The 27,862-nt window shown below is 34.0% G+C and overlaps 1 protein-coding gene across 1 annotated transcript; it reads right to left on the bottom strand.

The window, feature by feature from the left end:
• Positions 1–160: 160 nt before the first annotated feature.
• Positions 161–26,663, bottom strand: LOC132295019 (beta-glucosidase 12-like). Its single transcript, XM_059793090.1, has 13 exons — positions 25,902–26,663; positions 25,697–25,766; positions 23,638–23,696; positions 23,355–23,430; positions 3,597–3,674; positions 3,411–3,498; positions 2,684–2,939; positions 2,277–2,392; positions 1,924–2,141; positions 1,569–1,600; positions 1,327–1,429; positions 1,123–1,225; positions 161–619 (listed from the first exon to the last, which is right to left on the bottom strand). Exons 1-13 carry the CDS (start codon positions 26,055–26,057, stop codon positions 445–447), a joined length of 1,530 nt encoding a protein of 509 aa, XP_059649073.1. The 5' UTR covers positions 26,058–26,663; the 3' UTR covers positions 161–444.
• Positions 26,664–27,862: the final 1,199 nt, after the last annotated feature.

Here is a 27,862-nt window from a genome sequence, read left to right as displayed (position 1 = left end):
CTCGTGGACGTATGCAATATGCCGAATCACGTAAATCTGGTTTTGTTTGTATATGTACTTTTATCTGTTCTGTTTGTCAATGGTGTGTGTGATTTTAACAATTTTTAAATGGAAAAAAAGAAAAGAAAAAATATACATTAATATAAATTTAGTAGGACAATCCACACCCATGAACAATGGCACCACAATTACTGAAAGTAATTACGAGCATTCAAATTTAGCAATGAAGATTCTTTTTTTTTTTTTCAAGAGCAAATAATTAGATTAAACTTAGAGCACATTACAATTCATAAATATCAAATCCAAAAGCCAAACAGGCCACACATTCCATAGTAAATCAGAAGCTCTAACCATATGTATCAAATCCATATGTTGATCTTCCCCTTATTTGATCCGAACTGAGTCGAAAACCAAACCAAAGCACTCTCTAGCTTATAACAAATCTTACTTTTTTTTCTTGAGGAATTTTTTGAACGAAAGGGCCGAGTACTTGGGGTATCTTTTCCGTCCATCTTTGAAATCTACATAGTTGAGACCGAACCTTAATGTGTATCCTGAGGCCCATTCGAAAGTGTCAAGAAATGTCCATGCAAAATAGCCCTTAACTTTGACACCCTCCCTGTCAACATCCAACCATTAGAATAGGCTTGCGAAAACTCAAAAAACTAAGGGCCTATTTGGTTCGGTTTTTTATTATCGTAGAATTGAAAATCAGGAATAAGTGTACAAAAACTGATTTCATTAGTTTTTAGAAAATTCAGTCTAAAAAGTCTGTTTTTAGATGATTGACTTTTATAATTTTGCAGAGTTTATTTTCGGGAAAAAAAAATCTGTTTTCAAAAAATTTAACCGACCAATCCCATAAGTTCTTATACCTAATGTAAAAGAAGAACCCTAATGAAAAAAATCATATGGTATTCACGTTATTAAAAGAAGGCCAAAAAAAAAAAATGGAGGCATAAAGTGGTGAGAAAAATATTAGAAAAATCTTTTAGCATTCGGAAACATTGAATCGATGTCTTGAAATCGTAAGAAAACTAGTTCAAACTTTAAACCTAATTTTCTTTTTCATTTCAAGACCCCAATTCTATACCAAATGTAGCAATAAAAGAGTAAACTCACTCGATGGCTTTTTTAACGGCCAAAAGATGGCGTTGGTAGAAATCTATCCTCTGATAATCCTTAACGCCTTCCTTAGCTGTACTATTGTCATAGTCACCCATACCTGGAAAAAAATTTCAAGGAATTAAACTCCGAAATAAAGTGAGTTAAAATTGTTTCAACAAAGTGTGAAGTAATCAATGTAGAGGTGATAATTTGCCCTACCATTTTCTGTAATGTAAATAGTTGGATTGTTGTATTTTTCTTTTGTATAGACCAGAAGATCATGGAGTCCTTGTGGATATACGAAAAAATTGCTAACACCAGTCTGCAAAATTCATTTGTTAAAAGAAAATTGTGGAAGGAAACAATAAATAAATAAAAAAAAAAAAAAAAATTTGTTTGTAGAAATTAACCAACTGAGTTATTATGTATTATAATGTGTTTGTGTGTCTTAGCAAACTTACCGGGTCCCCAATTGGTATTCCATTTCGGCCCGCTGTGAAAAATAAAAAAATAAATTACATTGTGACTGAATGCATTTGAAATAAAAACAAAAAAACACAAAAGATGAATGTCAGCATTTTGTTAGTATTACAAGAATACATTCATTTCTTATTTTCGAGTTTTGAAAGCAAAAAAGTTAAAACATATGGGTCTATTTGATTTGGTTTTCTAAAAACGGTTCTCAAAAACTCAAAAAAATATAAAACTATTTTCAGATAACTATATAAGCACATACTTTTTACCTTGTGAAACCTGAAATTAAGTACCTTAATTCAAGTAACGGGCTTCGTAATATATGTTTTAGAATGAACTTACTTGTAAGATTGGCAAGATTATCAGCCGTGGCACTGACATTAATACTATTAGCAAAAGGAACATTAGCAGCAAAATTTGCAGTGTAGTAATTGATTCCAAGAAAATCCATGGAGCCTTTCAGCATCGCAAATTGCTTAGCAGTGAATTTTGGTAATCGTTTTCCAACAAGCCTCCGCATTATAGGCGGATAATCACCATAAGTTATCGGGTGAAGAAACCTGTAATTGAAAAAAAAAAACATATTAGTATTATTCATTTTACTTAGAATTCTTTGCACATATTTCAAAAAATCGTTTCAATCCAGTGATTAAATATAAATAACTATTAGTGTTAAATCTACAATATTTACTCACCATCCATACATAAAATCAAGGGCTCGTCGGGCTGCTATATGGTTAATTTTGGACCTCGAGTAGGGCACAAACCAATGAGACACTGTTGTTATCCCTATCTGGCCCTTTTGTTTGGCCTACACAAAATCACCACCATTGAGAATAGTTGTCACATACATTATTCATATGATGTTACAACTTGGACAAGTTCAATTTTCCTATATATAATGAACTTCATGGAGAAGAAAAGTACGTCAAAGGACATATAACATCAATTGCTATGTCAAATTAAAGGACACATAAACTAATTCATTTTGATACTTAAAAAAAAATACATCCATTCTTTTTGTGAATTCGACCATGGAATATATTTTATATATATATATATATATATATATATATATATGAATGTCTTTCTAATTAATCACCTGGTATTTCTGCTTGTACAGTTTGACTGTTGATGCATGACAAAGGAGCAAATTGTGGCCAACAATATAAGGCTCAGTCGCGGAGTTACCGGCAGGGCAGTCGTTGTTCATCCAAGAAGAACACCGTCCGGGTGCGAAGGCGCCTGAATCATAGCCACCGGTGGTGAAAATCCATGGTTCATTCATGGTGAGCCAACGCTTTACTCTGTCACCAAATTCTTTGAAGCAAAGTTCAGCGAAATCGAGAAAGTCATCCCTGCCAATCAAAAAAAAAATCGAATGGTTTACTCTTCAGTTGGAGAAATTCAAATTATTTTAAGTTATTAAATTGATTTACCATGGTAACGTAAATTCAAAAGTTTTTCTAAAATAATAAATAGAACACGTGGAAGTGTTTGAAATTGTTAGTTTAGTAGTTTATCTGCCTGTATAAAATGATAGTTACGATATTATAAAATAAGAAATGTATATTAATAAATTTAAAGACATTTTTATAATTTCTTTTAAAAGAATAAGGCAAGGAAGTACAATTAGAAAAAAATGGAGTGCTAATAGAACTTCTCCTTTTTTTTTTTTTTTTTTTTTTTTTTTTTTTTTTTTTTTTAAATGTAAATTGAGATTTATTAAAAATACCATAAAATATTGAGGATTTTTTTTTTGAAAGTTGAAATTGAATTATAAAAAAAAATTAATAAATAAATAAATGAATATTGAGGGTTTTACTTACACAACCAGAGCGCTTAAAAAGCCACCATACTCCTCATGTAGAGCTTGGGGAAGATCCCAGTGAAAGATTGTCACCAAGGGTTGTATACCTGACCATTTTTTTTGGAGAAGTATGAGAGAGAGGTATTTTTTGCAGAAGAAATATGTGTTTGTGTGTGTGTGTGTGAGAGAGAGAGAGAGGACGAACCATTTGCTAGTAGCTCGTTGATGAGACTGTTATAGAAGGCCACACCTTCCTTGTTCACTCCTCCACTCAGCTTCCCAGCTAATTTACAAAAAAATTATACAAGAAAAAAACTGATCATAAGAAAATTAAGAAAAAAAATTGTATATGCCAATACTTTTATTACGTTTGGTGTGTGTGTGTCTATATATATATATATATATATATATATATATAATATTTCTCAGCGATTAATCTGTGACAATGGTTTTCAAGTGTGATTGGGTTTAATTGGAAAATTATTTTTCTAGTAAAAAGCTCAAAGTACTTATCATTTATCAATGCAAAAGCTGTCATGAGCCATGAGCTGATCCAGATCATTTTAATTATGGGGGCAGAAATAGTAGTAAGAACATACATTTGAAAAATTAATAAAGTGCAATATTTTTCTTTGTCATGTATTTTTTTTTTATAAATGTAGATCTAAGAAACTTATTTATAAATGAAAAGTATTCCATAAATCAATAAAAATGCATAAAGTCAGAATTATTATTATTATTCATTATTTTAAATTTTGAAACTCACTATTTGAAGGGCATATATATATATACTAGGAAAAGGCACGTGCATGTGGTGAATGTTTTGTAACTTCTCTAATTTTTGTTTTCATTTTTTTTTCTTTCTTTCTAATTGTTACTTGTAATAATAAACCTTACAAAAAATAGCAATTTTTGTAACTCTTTTTATATTAATTAATAAATATTTTTTTATATTAATAAATAAATACTGAAATATTTTGAACTTGGTGGTTGAGTTTGAGTTTTTGTAAAGTAATAAATTCTTTTAGTTTTTATATTAATATTGAAATATTTATAATTTATTTTTTATTAATTAATAATTTATTTTTTAATTTTAATACTGAAATATTTGAGTTTTCTATAGTAATAAATTCTTTTAGGTAATTTGAATTTTATTAGGTAATTTGTAATTTGAAATTTATTAGGTAATATTTAAAAATTATATATATATATATATATATATATATATATATATTTGAATTTTAATAGGTAATATGTAATTTGAATTTTATTAGAAAATTTGAAATTTAGTATAATTTTAAATTTACAATAGAAATTCAATTATATTAATTTTGAATTAAATTTTGAAACAGAAATTCAATTATACCAATCATACATTAGATTTAAATTGATATCAAAATTTATTATATGGAGTTTGTGATTTTTTGCAAAACCCTAGGTTATATTTTATTTTCTATAAATATATATTTTTATAATGTGATAGAGTTTTAAAGAAAATAAAATAGGTAATTTGTGGTAGAGTTTTATAGAAATTATTTTATTTTATTTAAATATATCTTTGTAAAATTAGATTTTCTTTTATTAAAAAACTCATAATAAATAGATAAATACAGGGTTATATGTGATAGAGTTATCTTTTTATATTAATTAATAAATATTTTTATATTAAAAAATAAATATTGAAATGCTAAAATTCTTTACACTTTTATATTTTATTTATTTATATTATTATATATTTTCTTTAAATATATCCTTCTATAATGAGATAAAGTTTTAAAAAAAATAAAATAGATAATTTGTGGTATAGTTCTATAGAAATTATTTTATTTTCTTTAAATATATATATACTTGTCTAATTATATTTTCTTTCATTAAAAAAACTCATAGTAAATAGATAAATAGGTAATATGTGTTAGAGTTTTATAGAAAATCTTTTAAAAACACTTTTTCTATGAATTAATAAATATTTTTATATATTAACATTTTTTGTCTAATTAGATTACCTTTTATTAAAAAAATTCATAAACAATATTTTTATATCTGCATATCGGGTCACTGTGTGGATTGCAGTTAGATTAGAATTTGTTCATGGGCCTGACCCGCTCTTATATTTTTCAGGTATTAAACAATTCCAGTCTTAGGGTTTGATCGGGCTGAGCAGAGACGGTCATTCATTCTATCCGACGACGTAAGATTTCATTCCTTGTTTTAGAGTTTTGTCTTCAGTTGTTTACTTATCATTTGAGATTTTATTTAGGGGTCCACTAGATGGATTCCCGAGTTGTACTCTTGGAGGTTTTGGAGTTGGATTATTTAATCTTTATTATTTGAGGATTTTTATAATCAGAATTTCTTTTCAACGTATTATCTTATTTCTTATTTATTTATATTCTGTGTTCGTTTATATATTAATTGTTTGATATTCTCTCGGGTTTAGGTTTGGGCTTGATAAACCCGTATCTCGGATTCGAGGGGTATCTCAAAACTCTTTTAAAAACTCTTTTTATATCAATTAATAAATATTTTTTATATTAATAATTCTTATCTAATTAGATTTCTTTTTATTAAAAAACTCATAATAAATAGATAAATTGGTAATTTGTGTTAAAGTTTTATTGAGACTCTTTTTAAACCACTTTTTATATCAATTAACAAATAATTTTTTATATTAATAATAGTTGTCTAATTAGATTTCCTTTTATTAAAAAACTCATAATAAATTGGTAATTTATGTTAGAGTTTTATAGAAACTCTTTAAATATATCTTTGTCTAGTGTGATAGAGTTTTATTGAAAATAAAATAAGTAATTTGTGATAGAGTTTTAAAAAAATTATTTTATTTTCTTTAAATATATCATTTTCTAATTAGATTTAATTTTATTATGAAAGTTATAATAAAAGCTAATTTGTGGTAGAGTTTTAAAAAAAATATTTTATTTTATATATCAATTAATAAATATTTTTATGTAAATAATTCTTGTTTAATTAGATTTCCTTTTATTCAAAAATTTATGATAATAAATAGATAAATATGTTAATTTAAATTTTATTATGTAGATTTTAGAGTTTTTTTTATTTTTTATAAAAACTCTTTTCATATCAATTAATAATTTTTTTTTTTTATACAAATCAATAAATACTGAAACTCTTTGCACATTTAATAATAGTATGGATAAAAACTCTTTTTATAAAAATTTTATAATAAAAATTCTTCTCTAATTAGATTTTCTTTTATTAAAAAACTTATAATAAATAAATAAGTAGGTAATTTGTGTTGGAGTTTAATAGAAACTCTTTTAAAAACTCTTTTTATATCAATTAAAAAATATTTTTTATATTAATAATTCTTGTCTAATTAGATTTCATTTTATTGAAAAACTCATAATAAATAGATAAATAGGTAATTTGTGTTAGAGTTTTATAGAAACTCTTTTAAACCTCTTTTTATATCAATTAATAAATAATTTTTTATATTAATAATACTTGTTTTATTAAATTTCTTTTTATTAAAAAACTCATAAGAAATTGATAAATAGGTAAGTTGTGTTAGAGTTTTATAGAAATTCTTTAAATATATCTTTATCTAGTGTAATAGAGTTTTATTGTAAATAAAATAGGTAATTTCTAATAGAGTTTTATAGAAATTTTTTTATTTTCTTTAAATATATCCTTGTCTAATTAGATTTAATTTTATTAAGAAACTCATAATAAAAGTTAATTTGTGGTAGAGTTTTAGAAAAATTATTCTATTTTATATATCAATTAATAAATATTGTTTATATTAATAATTCTTGTCTAATTAGATTTTCTTTTATTAAAAAATTGATAATAATAAATAGATAAATAGGTTAATTTAAATTTTATTAGGTAGATTTTTGAGTTTTATAGTTTTTTTATTATTTTTATTTTTATTTATAAAAACTCTTTTCATATCAATTAATAAATATATTTTTATATAAATAAGTAAATACTAAAACTCTTTACACATTTAATAATAGTATAGTTAAAAACTCTTTTTATATCAATTAATAAATATTTTTTTATATAAATAAATAAATACTAAAACTTTATATAACTAAATACTAAATCCTCAATGCCTCTATTTATAAGCTTCTTGGATTAATAGGATGATGACATGTATCCTCTCCTGATAATGACATAATCATAATTGGGCCGGACTGGTTATATTGTAATAATTATCTATAAAAAATAACTATTTTTTTAATATCAATTAATAAATATTTTTTTATATAAATAAATTAATACTGAAATACTGAAATATTGAAACACTGAAACTCTTTGCACATTTAATAATAATATAGATATAGATATAGATATATATTTGGATTTTCCAAACATTTTGAGAGCCATGCTTGCCTACAATCATAATTATAAATGAGTACAAGGTAGAATTTGTCAATTACTCAAAATTAAATTTTATAATTTTCCAAAAGGATTAAAACTTATCCCTTGCTTAATCAAGTCTTTTTATTTTTTTATTTTTTTTAATTTTTATTTTTATTTTTGCAATAACGTCTTTCCAATGAACGACAATAGTAATAAACATATTATTTTAATTTAAAGGATTAATTTTACTAACACCCCTCAGGTTTGACCAAATACATTGAAATATCTTTCAAAAATAATTATCACTTAGATTCAATTTTACTTTAAAAAATTGTGAAAAGACAAATGTACCCCTAATTTTTTATACCTTGTATTTCAAAATATTATTCTCTCTGTCTCATATTAAATATCCCTTTTGGGGATCGAGTAAAACTTTTTAAGGGGATATGTAATTATTGCATTGTCCCCTTTAAAAATTACAAAGCTACCCTTTCAGGTTCAAATATATATAAAATCAAGTTTGAAATTTTTAAAATTTTAAGGGTATTTTATGGAAAGATGTGAAATATGTTGTTTAAATTTGGTAAGTGGACAAATATTTTGGGACAATCCAAAAAGAAAAGATGGATAACTAAATTATAACGAAGGGAGTAACAATTTAAGAGGACATAATTGCCTCCATTAATTACTCTCACCTACCTATTCCTCTCTCTTTCACTTTGCTGGACCAACACCCCAACCATTGTCACATTCTTCAAGCTTTCCTTCTCTCTAGTGATTAATCAAAGTAAAATAATATATAAGGTAAAGTGCATAAAACCCCCCTTAACTATTGTCCATTTGCAACTAACCCCCCTGAATTAAGAATTGCCCCCCTAAATTATTAATTTGTTGCAAGTAAGGTGTGATGACCTTGTGGGCGGGTGTGCCGTGATCGGGTGCGAGAGACACTGTCAGGCTACCACACTGGCGAGCTACGGGTGTACAGTCCCACATCGCCTACGTAGAGGAAAGGTGAAGTGCTTATATGTAAGTGCATCATCTCCAATTGGTATGAGGCCTTTTGGGGTGAAACCCAAGAGCAAAACTGTAATACCCCTAATTTTAAAAGGATAGTCTCGGCATTTTTAATATTTATTGTATTGCATTTTTATTTATTTTATTGTCTTTATCGCATTTTTATTTATTTTATTGTTTTTCATTTGTTTAAATTTGAAATAAATTGGTTTTATGTGCATTATTTGGTTTATTTAAATTCTTAATGGTTGTGTCTATTTACATAAATTATTAATTGTATTATTTGTAATTTACAGTTTCTTTTGGGCATCAACATAGAATTAAATCATAGGTTTTGTTTATGGGCCGACTAGGATTAAGATTAGGGCTCAGTCTCTAAAATTACAAGGATTAGGGTTTTAGAGTTAAACCTATAAATACAACCATTATGCTTTAGCCTAGGGTTTACAATTATAATTCAGATTACATAAACGTGAAGTAAGTTCTTAGCATAGAGGGTTGTGAACGGAGGCACTGTAAGAATTGTCAAGGAAAAGAACAGTGAGTATCAAGGGAGGATTTTGGTGGATTAGACCAGAACCAGAGGAGGCTAGAAGGTAGTTTTTGGTTGCCGGAAGTTAGGACGACGGCGACAAGTTTTGAGTCTAAAACTACAGGAAAGTTCTTCTCTTTCTCCTTCTCTTTGGCTCGTGTTCTGTGCACCTAGATAATCTTTAGGATTTAATCAATCAGTAACTGGAATTTACCTGTTTAATTTATGCTATATTGATGATCTGTGGTGTTGAAAATAAATCTATTACAGTGCATACAAGTTTCGTTCCAGTTTTCTGTCCTGCAAGAATGTTGTTTCTGTTGTAACTTTAGCCTCTGTATTTGATTGCAACTACTATAAACAAAATATAGGAACAATACTGGGGTTATATAAAACTCATAGGGTTGTTATTATTCTGATTTAAATATGTGTTGCAATTTGTTCTGTTTCAATTTTGTCAAATAGTTTCAGATTTGTTCCTATCGCATGTTAGTTCGGTAGCAAAATTTAATCTCTGTGATTGGGTCTAATGGTTGTTATCAAACCTTTGGGATGTTCTTGGGTGTTAATAAGATACTTAAGATCAGTTTAAGAAACCAAACAGAAGGGTTGCAGTTGGCCGGAGTTGGAACAGAGGTCAGAACAAAGCTGAAACGGAGAAGAAGCTCACAGGGGGAGAGAGAGCCGGCTCTGGAATGCCAAGAGCCGGCTCCCACCTGTTAGAGCCGGCTCCAAGGTGTGGTAGAGCCGGCTCTATGTCACCTTGAGCTTGCTCTACTTTTCTAGAGCAGGCTCTTTCTTTATTTTGTGCGTAAAAGTGACTTTCAGTCACTGTTTGGGCATTCTGGATTATTAATCAGTTTTAAAAAAAATTAATTGGGTGTTCAAATAATAATTTTAACATGTAACTAAGGTCTTGAATTGCATAAATTTACCCCTTAGTTTTAAATAGAATTAACAATACGCTTTTTGACAACTTTGCGTACTGTTAACGGTTGAAAAGAGATTTGTCGATTAATTTTAATCTGACGATTTAGGGTGCTATAAAATGTTTTTAAATTTATTTTAGATGCATAATGAAGTCTTTTAAAGTAGTATATTGGACTTGTGGCATAGTTGGGGCTCTGTGCTAAAGGATACAACAAAATATAAGTATATGACTTAGTACTCGGTTACCAGATGGAGGGAACTAGATCGCTTAGATTAATTTAGCGATTTATTGGACTATAATATTATTATAGAACTAATTTTAAATACATGATAGGGTCATTGTTTTATTAAATTTGAACTATTCATGTGTTGGATGTTAATTGTTAGAATATTTAATTCTTCGATGCAATTACATGGATTATTACTGGATTTTAATTGCTAGATTGTTAATATTCCTTCTGCAATTATTTGGATATAAATTTTGGATTGTAAATTACTAAACTGTTATATATGATGTAGTTTACAAGGATATGGAGGGTTGTATGCACCGGTATGGAACGGTGACATACTGGTGACGGTTTAGCTTCAAACACCTAAACCTAACCTAACGGATTTAAGGAATGGATTTATAAATGTTGAATTCTAATTTTGGTTAAGACATATCAACTGCAACAAAGTTGAGTGGCTTCCTGGATTAATGGACGGTGGTTCAGTCATATCAACTGAATAAGTTGAGTGCCTAACCAGTTGGTTTGTTGTATGTCAGTTTATTAAATATTTGAATTACATACCCTGGATTTGGATGGACTTTATATATATGTTTATGGTACCACGAGTTGAGCTTGAGTCTCAGACTCGTTGGTTAGGGTGCGTATATGCAGTGGATGCATAGCTGGTTGCAATAGGTTGAGGTGTACCCTGTTAGGTCTAGGTACTCATGCCCACCTTTGGGTGCGTATTCGTATGATGCCTTCTATTCAGGTTGAGACCCCTATTATAGACTAGTGAATGTCCCTTAGTGTGGATATATTTCTACGTATGGACTAGATAGATATTGTGAGGTGTCTACGGTGTATCTGCGTATCGGGTCCCTGTATGGATTGCAGTTAGATTAGAACTTGCTTGTGGGTCTGACCCACTCCTTCATTATTCTTTTCAGGTACAGGACGGTTCCAGCCAGCCTTAGAGCTTGATCGTGCTTGTCGAGGACAGTCTCACCTTCATCTGATTACATAGGACTTCTCTCGATGTTTCTAGCATTATCTATTTTTAGTTTTCAGTTTCAGTTGAACTTTTGGTTAGGGGTCCATCAGTGGATTCCCAAGTTGTAACCTTGAAGTTTTGAAGGATTGGAGTTTCAATATTCAGTTATACATAGAGGGTTTTATTATTATTTTTTTCTTTCAGCTTTATTCTATCTTTATTGGTTCTTTTTGTCATCTGTGTTCGTATTAAAATACTTTAATTGTTTGATATTCCCTCGGGTTTGGGCCTGGGCCTGATCAACCCGTGTCTCGGATCCGAGGGGTATCATAGTTGGTATCAGAGCACTCCAGGTTCAAGTGTCTCTAGGACGTTTTGTATTAAGACTTCCGCATAGCGTTTTTTTTTATAGAGCTCATGTTTAGGATTCGTTGAATTCTTTTACGGTTCGTTTAAACTCGTACTGATGTCTGTCTTTCTATGTTAACAACATGGTTAACACTGGAAGAGGACAGAACATGAACAGTCGACAGAGGAGAGCGGCACGTAGACAGCAGGAACGTCTACAACGTTGACAAATGGAAGAAGAGCAGCAAATTCCAGGGTTTCAGGAGGAGCAGGAGGAAGTTCAACAGACTCAGGGTCGGGTCAGAGATCCAGAGATTCCTCCACACCTCAATGACCTTGTTGCTCGAGCTATAGAGGCTGGGGTAACAGCTGCACTCCGGAGCCAACCACAGGTTTAGTAGGCACTTGTACCAGCACTAGTGGTTCAGACGGATTCTTGGGGAAAGGCTAGGAGCTCTTTCATAAAGGGGAGTCCACCTATGTTCTCAGGCTCCACCGATGCGAGAGCAGCTCACCAGTGGAAACATGACATTGAGCGTCATCTTCGTTTGGTTCAATGCACGGAGGTTCAGAAGCAGATGCTTGCTACTTTCAAGCTAGTAGGGGATGCACTACAGTGGTGGAAGTCAGTTACCACCCCAGAGGAGAGGATGACATTGTCTTATGATGAGTTCAGTGCTCGCTTTGACGAGAAATATTTTCCCTATGCAGTTAGGGCAGCTATGAAGACCGAGTTTCTAAATCTGCAGTAGGGAAACATGACAGTGGCAGAGTATGAGTAGCAGTTCACACGCTTGTCTCTCTTTGCACCGGAGGAGGTGGATACAGATGAGAAGAAGCGTAACAGTTTCGTCAAGGGACTGATGTGGTCTATCAAGAGAGCTATTACAGGTAGTCCAACCTATACTACCTATGCTCAGGTGGTAGACGCCGCTCTACAATAGTATCAGTTGACTGTGGACATCAGACAGGCTCGTGGTAAGAAGCAGGGAGATAAAGACTCTACTAATCAGTCAGCTGAAAAGGGGAATGGCAATGGTCACCGGCAGAATGACAAAGGCAAGTTCCAGGGACAACAGCCTTGGAAGAAGCACAAGGGTGGTTCAGATGCTCATCAGAATGGGGCACCTATTCAGAGGCAACAGAATGGGGGACCACAGGCAGGACATGGTCAGTTATAGGCTAACCGACAGAGGAGGCCATTTGGTACTTTCCAGGGTAGTTGTTACACTTGTGAGGAGTATGGTCATACCACCAGGCAATGTCCTAAAGCAGGACAGGGACAGGGACAGGGACAGGGACAGGGACAGTATGTGCAGCAGGGACAGAGGGCGCCAGTGCCTCTACCAGCTCCACAGGTTCCACGGATTCAGGGACAGACACATCTGGCTTTACCAGCACCGCCGCAGACTTAGGGACAGACACCACAGCAGTTGCACTATGGCAGGGTATATAACCCCATGCCACAGGATGTTCAGGCACCTCAGACTATTGAGGGTAAGTTTCCTATTCATGGTTTACATGGACGTGTTTTATTTGATACGGGTGCTACACACTCATTTGTAGCTAAGACTTTTGTTACTTTATCTGGGATGAGGACGAGGGTATGCACTAGACCTCAGGGTATTTCTACACCATTGGGTGATACAACTATTATACATGAGAGTGATGGGCCTGTGACACTAGATATTGGCAGACTCAGATTTCTAGCCAATCTATTGGCCCTGGACATGCACACTTATGATGTGATACTTGGGATGGATTGGTTGTCTCACTATCATGCCCAAGTTGATTGTTTTGATTGATCTATTATTTTTACCATACCTGGTCAGGATATGTATGTAGTAGCTATGCCTCGTTCTAAAGGGGGTGGTAGCACCTATTTGTTCCATGTGGAGGGGGAAAATGAGGAGGGGATTACTGTGTCATTGGATAACATACCGATTGTATAGGATTTCCCGGATGTATTTCAGGAGATTCCAGGGTTACCACCTAGTCGAGAAATTGATTTTATGATAGACTTAGCTCCAGGCACTGCGCCTATTGCTAGGGCACCCTATAGGATGGCACCGGTGGAAATGAGAGAGCTGAGGGATCATATTCAGCAGTTACTCAGCCAGGGTTTTATTCGTAGGAGTATATCACCTTGGGGAGCACCGGTTCTATTTGTGAAGAAGAAGGATGGTTCACTTCGTCTGTGTATAGATTACAGGGAGTTGAACAAGGTTACGATTCGTAACAAGTATCCTTTGCCCAGGATTGATGACTTGTTTGATTAGTTAAGGGGAGCCGCATACTTCTCTAAGATTGATCTGCGTTCTGGGTATCATCAGCTGAGGGTTAGGGAGCAGGATGTACCTAAGACAGCATTTCTCACGAGATATGGTTCTTATGAGTTTCGTGTTATGCCGTTTGGGACGACTAATGCCCCTACAGTATTCATGGACTTAATGAATAGAGTCTTCCGGGCTTATTTGGATCAATTTGTTATTGTCTTTATTGATGACATCTTGATCTATTCTCGGTCGGAAGACGATCATGCTAGACATCTTCGCATAGTCTTGCAGACGCTTCGTGAGCACCAGTTATATGCCAAGTTCGAGAAGTGTGAATTTTGGCAGCGGGAGGTGAAATTTCTGGGTCACGTGGTGTCAAAAAAGGGGATAGCAGTGGATCCGGCCAAGGTTTCAGCGGTGGTTGAGTGGGGACAGCTTACATCACCTACTGAGATTCGGAGTTTTCTCGATCTGGCAGGATATTACAGGAGATTTATCCAGGGGTTCTCCAAGATAGCAGGACCACTCACTCATCTGACTAAGAAGGGTGTACAGTTCGTGTGGGATGAACACTGTCAGCGAGCTTTTGATGAGCTGAAAAGGAAGCTGACTTCTGCATCGGTTCTGGCTACTCCGCAGAGCGGGATAGAGTATCTTGTTTACACGGATGCTTCGTTGCAGGGTCTTTGATGTGTATTGATGCAGGAGGAGCGACCGATTTCTTATGGATCTCGGAAACTTAAGCCTCATGAGCTTAATTATCCAACACATGATTTGGAGTTGGCAGCAGTGGTCTTTGTCTTGCGTATTTGGAGGCATTATCTATTGGGTGAGTCCTTCAGATTATTCAGTGATCACAAGAGTCTGCAGTACTTGTTCACTCAGCGGGAGCTGAATATGAGACAGCGCAGGTGGTTGAAGTCTGTAAAAGACTATCATTTTTCTATACAGTACCATCCAGGGAAAGCGAATGTAGTGGCAGATACACTCAGTCGCCGACCTGTTGGTAGTCTTTCTGCTCTATTCACTACTGAGTGGAATGCTTTGAAGAATGTAGATGAGTTGTCAGATGCTTTTATAGCTTGCATGGTGGTTACACCTTCCATCATTCGCAAGGTTTTATAAACACAACTCACGGATCAGCAGTGTATTGACAAGGTTGCAGAGATAGCTTCTGGAGAGGTTCCATTTTACTATGTTGGGGTTAACGGAGGTTTGAGGTACAAGAGGCGTATAGTAGTACCTTCTGCTGATGGTTTAAGGAAGGATGTGATGACTGAGACTCACCACTCTGAGTTCTCTGTTTATCCAGGAGGCGATAAGATGTATCAAGATATGAAGTGGCAGTTTTGGTGGGCAGGTATGAAGAGGGACATTGCTCTTTTTGTTTCTCAGTGTAGTACTTGTCAGATAGTTAAGATTGATCATCAGAGGCCGCCAGGAGCTCTACAGCCACTACCAATTCCGGAGTGGAAATGGGAGAGCATATCTATGGATTTTGTGGAAGGGTTACCAAATTCTTTCAAGGGGTATAATTCCATATGGGTCATTGTGGATAGGTTGACCAAGTCAGCTCATTTCTTGCCTATTTGCACTGACTACACTTCGGAGCAGTTGGTGAGGCTTTACATTTCAGAGATTGTGAAGCTATATGGCATTCCATTGTCTATTATATCGGACAGGGATTCAAGCTTTGTATCTGGATTTTGGAAGAGTTTTCAGCAGGCTTTAGGTACGGAGTTACACCTTAGTACTGCTTATCATCCTCAGACTGACGGACAGACTGAGAGGGTGAATCAGATTATGGAAGATATGCTTCGGTCGTGTGTTCTGGATTTTAAGGGCCACTGGGAGGAATATTTGCCACTTGTGGAGTTTGCTTATAACAATAGTTTCCAGAAGACTATTGGGATGGCACCTTTTGAGGCGTTATACGGTCGACCGTGTCGATCACCTGTTTGTTGGATGGAGGTTGGAGAGAATCGATTCTTAGGTCCTGAGTTCATCAAGGATACCTCTGAAAAGATTGCTCTTATTCGAGATCGCATGCGTACTGCCCAAAGTAGGCAGAAGAGCTATGCTGATCGTCGCACTCATGCTTTGGAGTTTCGGGTTGGGGATCAGGTTCTTCTCAAAGTATCTCCTATGAAGGGTGTTATGCGCTTTGGGAAGAAAGGGAAGTTGTCTCCGCGGTTTGTTGGTCCATTCATGATTATGGATCGAGTTGGAGCTGTTGCTTATCGGTTGGCACTGCCGGATAATTTGGACCGCGTACACAACGTATTCCATGTGTCCATGTTGCGAAAATTTCTGCGAGATGAGGATCGGTATCAGCATATCGATGTTGGGGAGATTGAGTTGTAGCCGGATACGACTTATTTGGAGCCACCATGTCGTATTGTTGACCGTCGGGATCAAATCCTTCGCAATAAGGTTATCCCTTTGGTTCGTGTGCAGTTGAGTCAACACAATGAGGCTGAGTCCACTTGGGAACGGGAGGATGTCATTCGCTCACAATTTCCTGAAATATTGGAAGAAGGTAAGAGCGAATTCCGAGGATGGAATTCCTTTTGTTAGGGGGGGAGAATGTAATACCACTAATTTTAAAATGATAGTCTCGGCATTTTTAATATTTATTGTATTGCATTTTTATTTATTTTATTATCTTTATCGCATTTTTATTTATTTTATTATTTTTCATTTGTTTAATTGGTTATTTGAAATTTGAATTAAATTGGTTTTATGTACATTATTTGGTTTATTTAAATTCTTAATGGTTGTGTCTATTTGTGTAAATTATTAATTGTATTATTTGCAATTTACAGTTTCTTTTGGGCATCAACATAGAATTAAATCATAGGTTTTGTTTATGGGCCGACTAGGGTTAAGATTAGGGCTCAGTCTCTAAAATTACAAGGATTAGGGTTTTAGAGTTAAACCTATAAATACAACCATTATGCTTTAGCCTAGGGTTTACAATTATAATTCAGATTACATAAACGTGAAGTAAGTTCTTAGCACAGAGGGTTATGAACGGAGGCACTGTAAGAATTGTCAAGGAAAAGAACAGTGAGTATCAAGGGAGGATTTTGGTGGATTAGACCAGAACCAAAGGAGGCTAGAAGGTAGTCTGTGGTTGCCGGAAGTTAGGACGACGGCGACAAGTTTTGAGTCTAAAACTACAGGCAATTTCTTCTCTTTCTCCTTCTCTTTGGCTCGTGTTCTGTGCACCTAGATAATCTTTAGGATTTAATCAATCAGTAACTGGAATTTACCTGTTTAATTTATGCTATATTGATGATCTGTGGTGTTGAAAATAAATCTATTACAGTGCATACAAGTTTCGTTCCAGTTTTCTGTCCTGCAAGAATGTTATTTCTGTTGTAACTTTAGCCTCTGTATTTGATTGCAACTACTATAAACAAAATATAGGAACAATACTGGGGTTATATAAAACTCATAGGGTTGTTATTATTCTGATTTAAATATGTGTCGCAATTTGTTCTGTTTCAATTTTGTCAAATAGTTTCAGATTTGTTCCTATCGCATGTTAGTTCGGTAGCAAAATTTAATCTCTGTGATTGGGTCTAATGGTTGTTATCAAACCTTTGGGATGTTCTTGGGTGTTAATAAGATACTTAAGATCAGTTTAAGAAACCAAACAGAAGGGTTGCAGTTGGCCGGAGTTGGAACAGAGGTCAGAACAAAGCTGAAACGGAGAAGAAGCTCACAGGGGGAGAGAGAGCTGTCTCTGGAATGCCAAGAGCCGGCTCCCACCTGTTAGAGCCGGCTCCAAGGTGTGGTAGAGCCGACTCTATGTCACCTTGTGCCTGCTCTACTTTTCTAGAGCAGGCTCTTTCTTTATTTTGTGCGTAAAAGTGACTTTCAGTCACTGTTTGGGCATTTTGGGTTATTAATCAGTTTTTAAAAAAATTAATTGGGTGTTCAAATAATAATTTTAACATGTAACTAAGGTCTTGAATTGCATAAATTTACCCCTTAGTTTTAAATAGAATTAATAGTATGCTTTTTGACAACTTTGCGTACCGTTAACGACTGAAAAGAGATTTGTCGATTAATTTTAATCTGACGATTTAGGGTGCTATAAAATGTTTTTAAATTTATTTTAGATGCACGATGAAGTCTTTTAAAGTAGTATATTAGACTTGTGGCATAGTTGGGGCTCTGTGCTAAAGGATACAACAAAATATAAGTATATGACTTAGTACTCGGTTACCGGATGGAGGGAACTAGATCGCTTAGATTAATTTAGCGATTTATTGGACTATAATATTATTATAGAACTAATTTTAAATACATGATAGGGTCATTGTTTTATTAAATTTGAACTATTCATGTGTTGGATGTTAATTGTTAGAATATTTAATTCTTCGATGCAATTACATGGATTATTACTGGATTTTAATTGCTAGATTGTTAATATTCCTTCTGCAATTATTTGGATATAAATTTTGGATTGTAAATTACTAAACTGTTATATATGATGTAGTTTACAAGGATATGGAGGGTTGTATGCACCGGTATGGGACGGTGACATACTGGTGACGGTTTAGCTCCAAATACCTAAACCTAACCTAATAGATTTAAGGAATGGATTTATAAATGTTGAATCCTAATTTTGGTTAAGACATATCAACTGCAACAAAGTTGAGTGGCTTCCTGGATTAATGGACGGTGGTTCAGTCACATCAACTGAATAAGTTGAGTGCCTAACCAGTTGGTTTGTTGTATGTCAGTTTATTAAATATTTGAACTACATACCCTGGATTTGGACGGACTTTATATATATGTTTATGGTATCTCGAGTTGAGCTTGAGTCTCAGACTCGTTGGTTAGGGTGCGTATATGCAGTGGATGCGTAGCTGGTTATAATAGGTTGAGGTGTACCCTGTTAGGTCTAGGTACTCATGCCCACCTTTGGGTGCGTATTCGCATGATGCCTTCTATTCAGGTTGAGACCCCTATTATAGACTAGTGAATGTCCCTTAGTGTGGATATATTTATACGTATGTACTAGATAGATATTGTGAGGTGTCTACGGTGTATCTGCGTATCGGGTCCCTGTATGGATTGCAGTTAGATTAGAACTTGGTCGTGGGTCTGACCCACTCCTTCATTATTCTTTTCAGGTACAGGACGGTTCCAGCCTTAGAGCTTGATCGTGCTTATCGAGGACAGTCTCACCTTCATCTGATTACGTAGGACTTCTCTCGATGTTTCTAGCATTATCTATTTTCAGTTTTCAGTTTCAGTTGAACTTTTGGTTAGGGGTCCATCAGTGGATTCCCAAGTTGTAACCTTGAAGTTTTGAAGGATTGGAGTTTCAATATTCAGTTTTACATGAAGGGTTTTATTATTATTTTTTTCTTTTCAGCTTTATTCTATCTTTATTGGTTCTTTTTGTCATCTGTGTTCGTATTAAAATACTTTAATTGTTTGATATTACCTCGGGTTTGGGCCTGGGCCTGATCAACCCATGTCTTGGATCCGAGGGGTATCACAAAAACCGTAAGGGCTCAGGCCCAAAACGGACAATATCATACCATGTGGTGGAGTGGGTCGTTACAAATGGTATCAGAGCTTGACCCAGTCGGAAGTGTGCCGACGGGGACGTCGAGCCTCCAAGGGGGGTGGATTGTGATGACCTTGTGGGCGGGTGTGTCGTGGGCTGGTGCGAGAGACACTGTTAGGCTACCACACTGGCAAGCTACGGGTGCACAGTCCCACATTGCCTGGGTAGAGGAAAGGTGAAGTGCCTATATGTAAGTGTGTCACCTCCAATTGGTATGAGGCCTTTTAGGGTGAAGCCTAAGAGCAAAACCGTGAGGGCTCAGGCCCAAAGCGGACAATATCATACCATATGGTGGAGTGGGTCATTACAAATGGTATCAAAGCCTGACCCAGCCGGAAGTGTGCCGACGAGGACGTCGGGTCTCCAAGGGGGGTGGATTGTGATAACCTTGTGGGCAGGTGTGCCGTGGGCAGGTACGAGAGACACTGTTAGGCTACCACACTGGCGAGCTACGGGTGCACAGTCCCACATCGCCTGGGTAGAGGAAAGGTAAAGTGCTTATATGTAAGTGCATCATCTCCAATTGGTATGAGGCCTTTTGGGGTGAAGCCCAAGAGCAAAACCGTGAGGGCTCAGGCCCAAAGCGGATAATATCATACCATGTGGTGGAGTGGGTCGTTACAAATGGTATCAGAGTCTGACCCAGCCGGAAGTGTGCCGATGAGGACGTCGTGCCTCCAAGGGGGGTGGATTGTGATGACCTTGTGGGCGGGTGCGAGAGACACTGTCAGGCTACCACACTGGCGAGCTACGGGTGCATAGTCCCACATCGCCTGGGTAGAGGAAAGGTGAAGTACTTATATATAAGTGCATCATCTCCAATTGTATGAGGCCTTTTGGGGTGAAGCCCAAGAGCAAAACCGTGAGGGCTCAGGCCCAAAGCAGACAATATCATACCATGTGGTGGAGTGTGTCGTTACAAATGGTATCAGGATCTGACCCGGTCGGAAGTGTGCCGACGGGGACGTCGAGCCTCCAAGGGGGGTGGATTGTGATGACCTTGTGGGGGGGTGCGCCGTGGGCAGGTGCGAGAGACACTGTTAGGATACCACACTAGCGAGCTACAGGTGCACAGTCCCACATCGCCTGGGTAGAGGAAATGTGAAGTGCTTATATGTAAGTGTGTCACCTCCAATTGGTATGAGGCCTTTTGAGGTGAAGCCCAAGAGCAAAACAATGAGGGCTCAGGCCTAAAGCGGACAATATCATACCATGTGGTGGAGTGGGTCGTTACATAAGGACACTCCGGCTAATTGTAGGTAACGGAAATGTTGAAAGACTATTTTACCCATGCAAAAAAGGGCCACTGTTTCACTCCACAACCACTTAAGTTAATGAGATTAAACAACCAAATCAGCCAAACGTATATTGCTTATATATATATATAGAGAGAGAGAGAGAAAGAGTGAAATATTACGGTGGACCCAGAATCAACGCCTCTTCTCTTCTCCGTAGTTCAATCGTTCTCCTTATCCAGGGAATCTAGCAGATCCGATAATGATGAAGCAGCAACGACAACGGATAGATCCGACGACAACAAAGATTTGGCGATAGTAAGTATCAGTCCGGCGGTGAGAATGGTGAAAGGCTCAACCAACAATGATGAATGCCTGGTAATTGGCGATGATGATGGCTATGAGAATGCTTTGTTGCTGTTTCGAGACCCACCGACGTGGCTATTGTTGCGACTGGGTTTACTTGTGATTGGGTTTAGCGATGGATGGAGAATTTTGCGATTGGATTTGCGGTGACAAAATATAATGGGGGTTTTGCGAGTGGGTTTGCTTGTGATTATGTCTTGCAATTAAATACGTTAGTGTGATTGGGTGGTGGCGATGTATTAAGAATTTTGTGATTGGGTTACTTCTGATTGGGGTGAGAATTTTGCAATTGGGTTTCCTTGTGATTGGGGTTGAGAATCAATTCTATAAAATCAAATTTCTCTCTTCCTGATAACCATTGCCATGAATATGGATGATGTGGACTAGAGTTAAATATATAGAGAGAGACAGCGGGGGAGAGAGTGGAATTCAGTTAAGAAGATTTTTTATTTATGCATCTGCACATGCGTGGTGAAGAAGATGAACATAATATATATTTTAACTGTGTATATATATTGTGTGTGTGTGTGTATATATATATATATATATATATATATATATATATATATAGACAGAAGGGTGTTATTTTCATTAAATAAAAATTAACCCACCACATGACAGGCATGTGACTAACTTTTCATCGGCTGGAATGGGTATTGTGTAATGAAATGAGATAGTTTAGGGTTTTTTTTTTTTTTTGTACTAAATATAGTTTTGGGGGGTTTGTCGTGAGAGAGAGTATAATTAAGGAGGGTTTTATGCACTTTACCCTAATATATATATATATATATTTGCACACCTGTAGTTGTGGTGGGATTGGGATCTGCATTTTGAAGCTAGAATCTAACACACAAAAAAGTCGTAGGTTTACCGATTAGTATTACCTAGCTACTGATTTATTATTAGAAGTTTTAGTTGCTGATTTTTACACATATATATATAGCTTCATATTCTGGGTATGGGTCTCATTATTGAAGAATGACCCAGTTAAGTGCCACATGTTAGTTATATATACACTAAGATCAGTTCGTGCACCTTCTGAAAAAAGAAAAAGAAAAAAATAATAATAAATCGGTGAGTGCAAAAGAAAAGGTGAATAGCGCTCCATTGATATATTTGTTTTTCTGCTCATAAGAGATACAACTTTTTTTTTTGTGAGTCTTGTAAGAGACACAATATTAGTTCAGTTGTGTCTCGTACTAAAGAATAATTATAAATTTATAAAGTAAATAATACTCAAGTTATTTCAACTTGTTTTTTAAAGTTAATATAGAGTCAAAGAGATAATAAAGTCCTTTAATTCGTATAAAGTGATTTAACATATATGAAAAGTAACTCCCTAGATATGAGTAAAAAATAAACTAAATCTTTGTTACGGAAGTGATAGTTACTTTTAAAAGGTATTTCGGTATGATATTTAGTCAAATTTAAAAGAATATCAATGTAATTAATTCTATTTTTAAAACTTGATTGAGGGGACAATTGTGTGGAGTAAATCTTAAAGAATTATTAAAGTCCCACCTGCCCTTTATAATAACAAATGAAATGCTCTTATTCTATAATAATTTTAATCATGTCAATATTTAATCCATGATCGTCTTGGTGTCCGGTAAATAAATATTAAAATATGTAAAACTCACTTTCATAGCATTTAATAATCATTTTTCAAAAAAGTAAACAATGTATATATTCCATTTGTCTTGAACTCTTGACTCTATAATTGGAGAAATAAAAGTTCATATCATACATTCCACCGACACAGTCGTATTATAATTTTCAACCATGAACATTTCAAATCATTTTTCATCCTTAAAAGACATAAGACGTGATACCATGTTTTTATGATAAGAAAGATGATATCATGTCAAATAAAATACATTCAAACATGTTTGGTCACATCACAATTAAATGTTCCTGTATTTATTGATGGTACTAGCTAGTAACATATTAGACTTTTTGAACCTAGGGTTTTGACCAATCATGAGAGTGCACAGCAGAAGAAAACGTGGCTCTGTACAAGCCCATGTTCAATTATGGAGTATATCAGGCATGATTTGATGTTCATGTCACAAATTTTGATGAATGAAAATGAACGGTAGAGATTAATTCATCTTACTAGGCAGTACTCTGGGCCAGCTGATAGAGAATCTGAAAGCATCCAACCCTGTAAACTTCATCAGTTGCACATCTTCCTGTAACACTTTTTTCAGTTATATTTATAGCAAACTAAAATAAGGGTAAAAAAAGTGATCAAATTTACTTTAATGAGAAATAATAGGAAGTCTGATGGCCGATGAAATTTGACTTAAATTTTAAAATTATGCAATATATATTTACTAAGGAATTTTTTTTTGTTACACATCTAGATATATATATGTGCGCGTGTGTGAATATAATACCTTATAACGATGATAAAAATCGTCCGCTACATCTCCATTGCTACGATCCGTTATTTTACCTACAATATCATAATAATATTAAGAAAAAATTATGTTGACTCTGTCCTTGCTCATTCTGTCATATTGATTAATAATTACAAGTAATAAAATAAAATATTTTTACTTATATGACAAAAATATAATTAGTTGATGGCAGAGATGTAATATAAGTTATATAACCAATACAGGAAAGTCTTTTTGGCTCATTAATTAGGGCATTCTAGCTTTTAGCTTAGTCCTTATTCACATGCAATCTATAGTCATGACAAAAACCCTAGCTCTAATAAGGGTTCTGGTTTAAACATAATGGGCCCATGGGATATCAATCAATAATTCAATATTGAATAATTAAGCATCTTCTTTTATTGTTTGTTTGTTTTGTGTTTTTTTGTTTTGTTTATGTTTTAATTTGGTTTGTTTTGTTTTGTTTTTTTCCCTACTGGTGATAATAGTGGTTGAATAAGCGAGAAAAATAATGGATTAAAATCAAGACAGAGTTAGGGTTGTCTTTCAGGGGGCATAGTGTAATTGATAAGAGGAAAAAAATATATATACATCAAACACATATATAATATTTTGATTGGAGAGTGTACCAAAGAGGACGAGGAGTGAGGAGTTTCAAATAAAATATATTTTATATTATATGATACTTTCAGAAAATAGTGATTCCTTGGGCTTTGATAGGTGAATGACAAAATTATCCCATCGTTTTTACTAATTTGTGTGAATTTTTTTTTTTTGAGGGGGAGTATATTTGAACTTTCAAAAATATATACATATAATAGTATAAAAACTAGGATGTTCATTTTAATGATTGTTGTCACTCTCAACCCTATTAGACACTAATTAATATAAGAATGCTTATTCACTTTTTTGCTAATTTAAGAATGAATTTTATTTATTTATGTTTTTTGGGCGAGGAAGAATTAGCACGTTGATTAAGCGGAACTCTCGGATGCTAAACAAACTCATGCTTATTCGTGTACATGTGCATATTATATAAATATCAACTTAATCATAACACTTAAGAGTGAGATTTCAATGTTATCCATAAATTCATAGACTCCACTTGATTATTTTTTTTACAAGGAAGATAAATGGTGAAAAAGGACCTACAATCTATATGAACACTGGATTACTAGAAGACGAATTTCACAAAAAGTCTTTGATATGACTTACTTTAAAATTAGATGTAAACACATCTTCTCATATATATATATATGTGTGTGTGTGTGTGTGTGTGGGGTTACAAAGGACACATATATAACGTGAGTCTTCTCTAGCATTGCCCTAAAAGAATATTCCAAGGATTCGTTTTTAATTAGTATCAAGGCGAATAATCGAAGAAGATTTTGGATTATTAATTAACAAACTCAGTCGATTTTCGATTCTGTTAACTACTCACATGGCCTTCGAGGATAGTTTACACACCTTTTTTATTTTTTATTATTTAATGGAAAAACTCTCCTCTTTGTAGAATATACGTACACTAATGTAGTTTTCATATAACATATTCAAGTAACCCCAAAATATATATATATATATATATATATATAAAACATATTCAAGTAGTTGGAAAAGGATTTTGTTTGAATTTAGGGAGGCCAACTCCTCTCTTTTCCTGTACTAAGTGCACTCTCACAAACAGGTACATGCATATATCAGTTGTTTAATCTTGAGAAAAAAAAAGAAAAAAAAAAAGAAGGTATATGTATAGGTGTATATATATATATATACAAGTGCACTTACACACGTATATACATATGTATATTCTCATACAGAGTGGTGATCTATTGCTCACCAGTCACCACTCTGTATGTATATATATACACATATATATACAAGTACACTCACACACGTATCTTTATATATATATGTGTGTGTATATATATATATATATAAACAAGCACGTACTCTCAGTCTGTCTCTCACACGCAAGTATATGTATATGTATATGTATATGTATACGTGTGTGTATATATTATATATATATATATATATATATAGATTAGAGAGAGACCTGGATATGTGTGAATGAATTGATCCCATATGCTTGGGCCTCTCCCTCCTTCTTTGGCTGCACCTTCATACTGAAAAATCATACATAAAACACAAATAAATTAAGAATGTGATCAAGATTTCAAATGCAAATTAAGTTTCATTATCTTGAAGCCGAAAAATTAAGATGAGAAGTCAAAAACTCATATATATATATATGTACATACTTGGTAGGCAGCTGAGGATGCTCCAAATAAAAAACCATCAGGAAAACTGCTACGATTAAAGGAAATTGACACTCCACTCGCTAAAGCAAACTCAGTCCTAGCCAACGAGTTGACCAGGACCACCAGGACAAGTAGTAGAGAGCCTTGAATTGCCATGCTCAATCTGCTGCTTTCAAGTTTCTCCTCATCACCCCTTTAAATAGATTTTAGAAAAGGATTTCATTTCATATTTTATTTTTATTTTTTTACTTTTTTTTAGAGGGAAAGATTTGAAAATTAGGATATATGTTGAAAGCTATCCTTTATTAAAAAATGTATTTTTTTATTTGTTTATTTACCATTTTGGTTTTGATAAAGACATCATATCCAAAGAGACTACAAAACTCAGAATTCGAGATGTTTTTGTTGTATCATGTAGTGGACTTAAAAATAGCAATTTTATTTATAATATGCCTCGCGCTCTCCCATGCCATGAGTCATTAATCATTGAGGTGGATATAAATCATTTGAGAAATAATACAAGAGTCAATACATTCAACTAAAATTATGAGTGAATAATCATATTTATATTTGAGTATTCTCTCATAAAATAGGTTAAACCAGCTATTTTAAAATCGTACCTTTTTTTTTTTTTTTTTTTTTTTTTTTCACAAATGCCCGGTGGGGATATGAATATATCCTTGACTTTGATAAAATTTGTTTTAGTTACTAAGATGATGGACTTTCACTTCTTTAAGTGAACATATTGTTATTTTTCTTGAGATTACGAGTTTAAAATCGGAAACAGCCTTTTTCATGTGATGGTAGAATGCAAACATTTGCCCTCTCCATATCTCACAATTAATGTGATTGCTTTTTCTATATTGTAATATTCCTTTCTGTAATACCAAGTCTTTTCTGATATAGATTTAGGAAAACACTTCCTATCACTACTTGCTTGCTTGACCAAAGGAAAAAAAAAACAAAAGACTTTGCTATAACCTTCACTCAGAAATGCTAGTACAGAGAGCTTGAGAGAACCAACTAAACCACAAACCATGATAAGTTCAGCTTCTCTTAACCTAATGGCCATATATATATACAAGCTCACTGTAATCGTGATAGCCATTGTTGTGACCATTGTTCCAAAGAATTGGTTCGTTCCAGCATTTTAGAACTAGATCGACGTTCAAGTGATAAATTTGTGAATTAATTTTTATTAACAACTGATGTGATAATCATTAAATTTTTTTTTAAACAAATTTAATATTCTAAAAAGAGAAACTTAATTCTTATTAAATATCAAATAAGGAAAAGAGTATTTTATAACATTATTCTTTTAAGAAAGAGATAAATTGTAGTAAGATCGATATTTGTAACATTACTTTGTAGAGTTTAGGCTGACCATGTTAGGCATTGTGACATTTTGACAGCTGTGGTGGAACCCTAGCCATTGTGAGACACTTATATGTGAGTCGTACGCAGTAGAATATTTAAATTTTTTTGATTATTTTAAAATAGATCTGTGTCTTTTCCAACTTTACTTATTTTAACAATTAAACAATTAATCACATGCAGATAAAATAAATCAAAGTATAACGTTAGAGATGACACTAGGATTTTTAGCGAGGAAATCCCAATTGATAAAATACGCCAACTGTTTGTATGGGAAAAACCTCGTGGAGTACTGTGCAGTCCAAAGTAAACTGATCCACTATGCTTAAAACAAAGTACACTGAACTTTGGTTCTGGCTTACACCCTATCGTTCTACCAAACACCAACTGCTGACAATCCTCTAACTCTGCGACTCCCCGTCCAATAGCAACTTGACCTCAGGCTTATGCTTGATATTTGTAGATTAGTAGTAGGTAGATTAAACAACACTCCTTGAATGCTCCAACCCTTTTAAAGTGTGATCGCTTTTACTTCTGTTATTCAATCGTCTGAATTCGATGTAGAAGTAGATTTGTTTTTGTCTGAT

The sequence above is a fragment of the Cornus florida genome, unplaced genomic scaffold (assembly GCF_030987335.1).
Source record: "Cornus florida cultivar Cherokee Brave unplaced genomic scaffold, ASM3098733v1 CherokeeBrave_3.0.0_Hap2_Chr02, whole genome shotgun sequence".
In the NCBI taxonomy this organism is placed as follows: domain Eukaryota; kingdom Viridiplantae; phylum Streptophyta; class Magnoliopsida; order Cornales; family Cornaceae; genus Cornus; species Cornus florida.
This window is presented reverse-complemented; position numbering and strand designations above follow the sequence as displayed.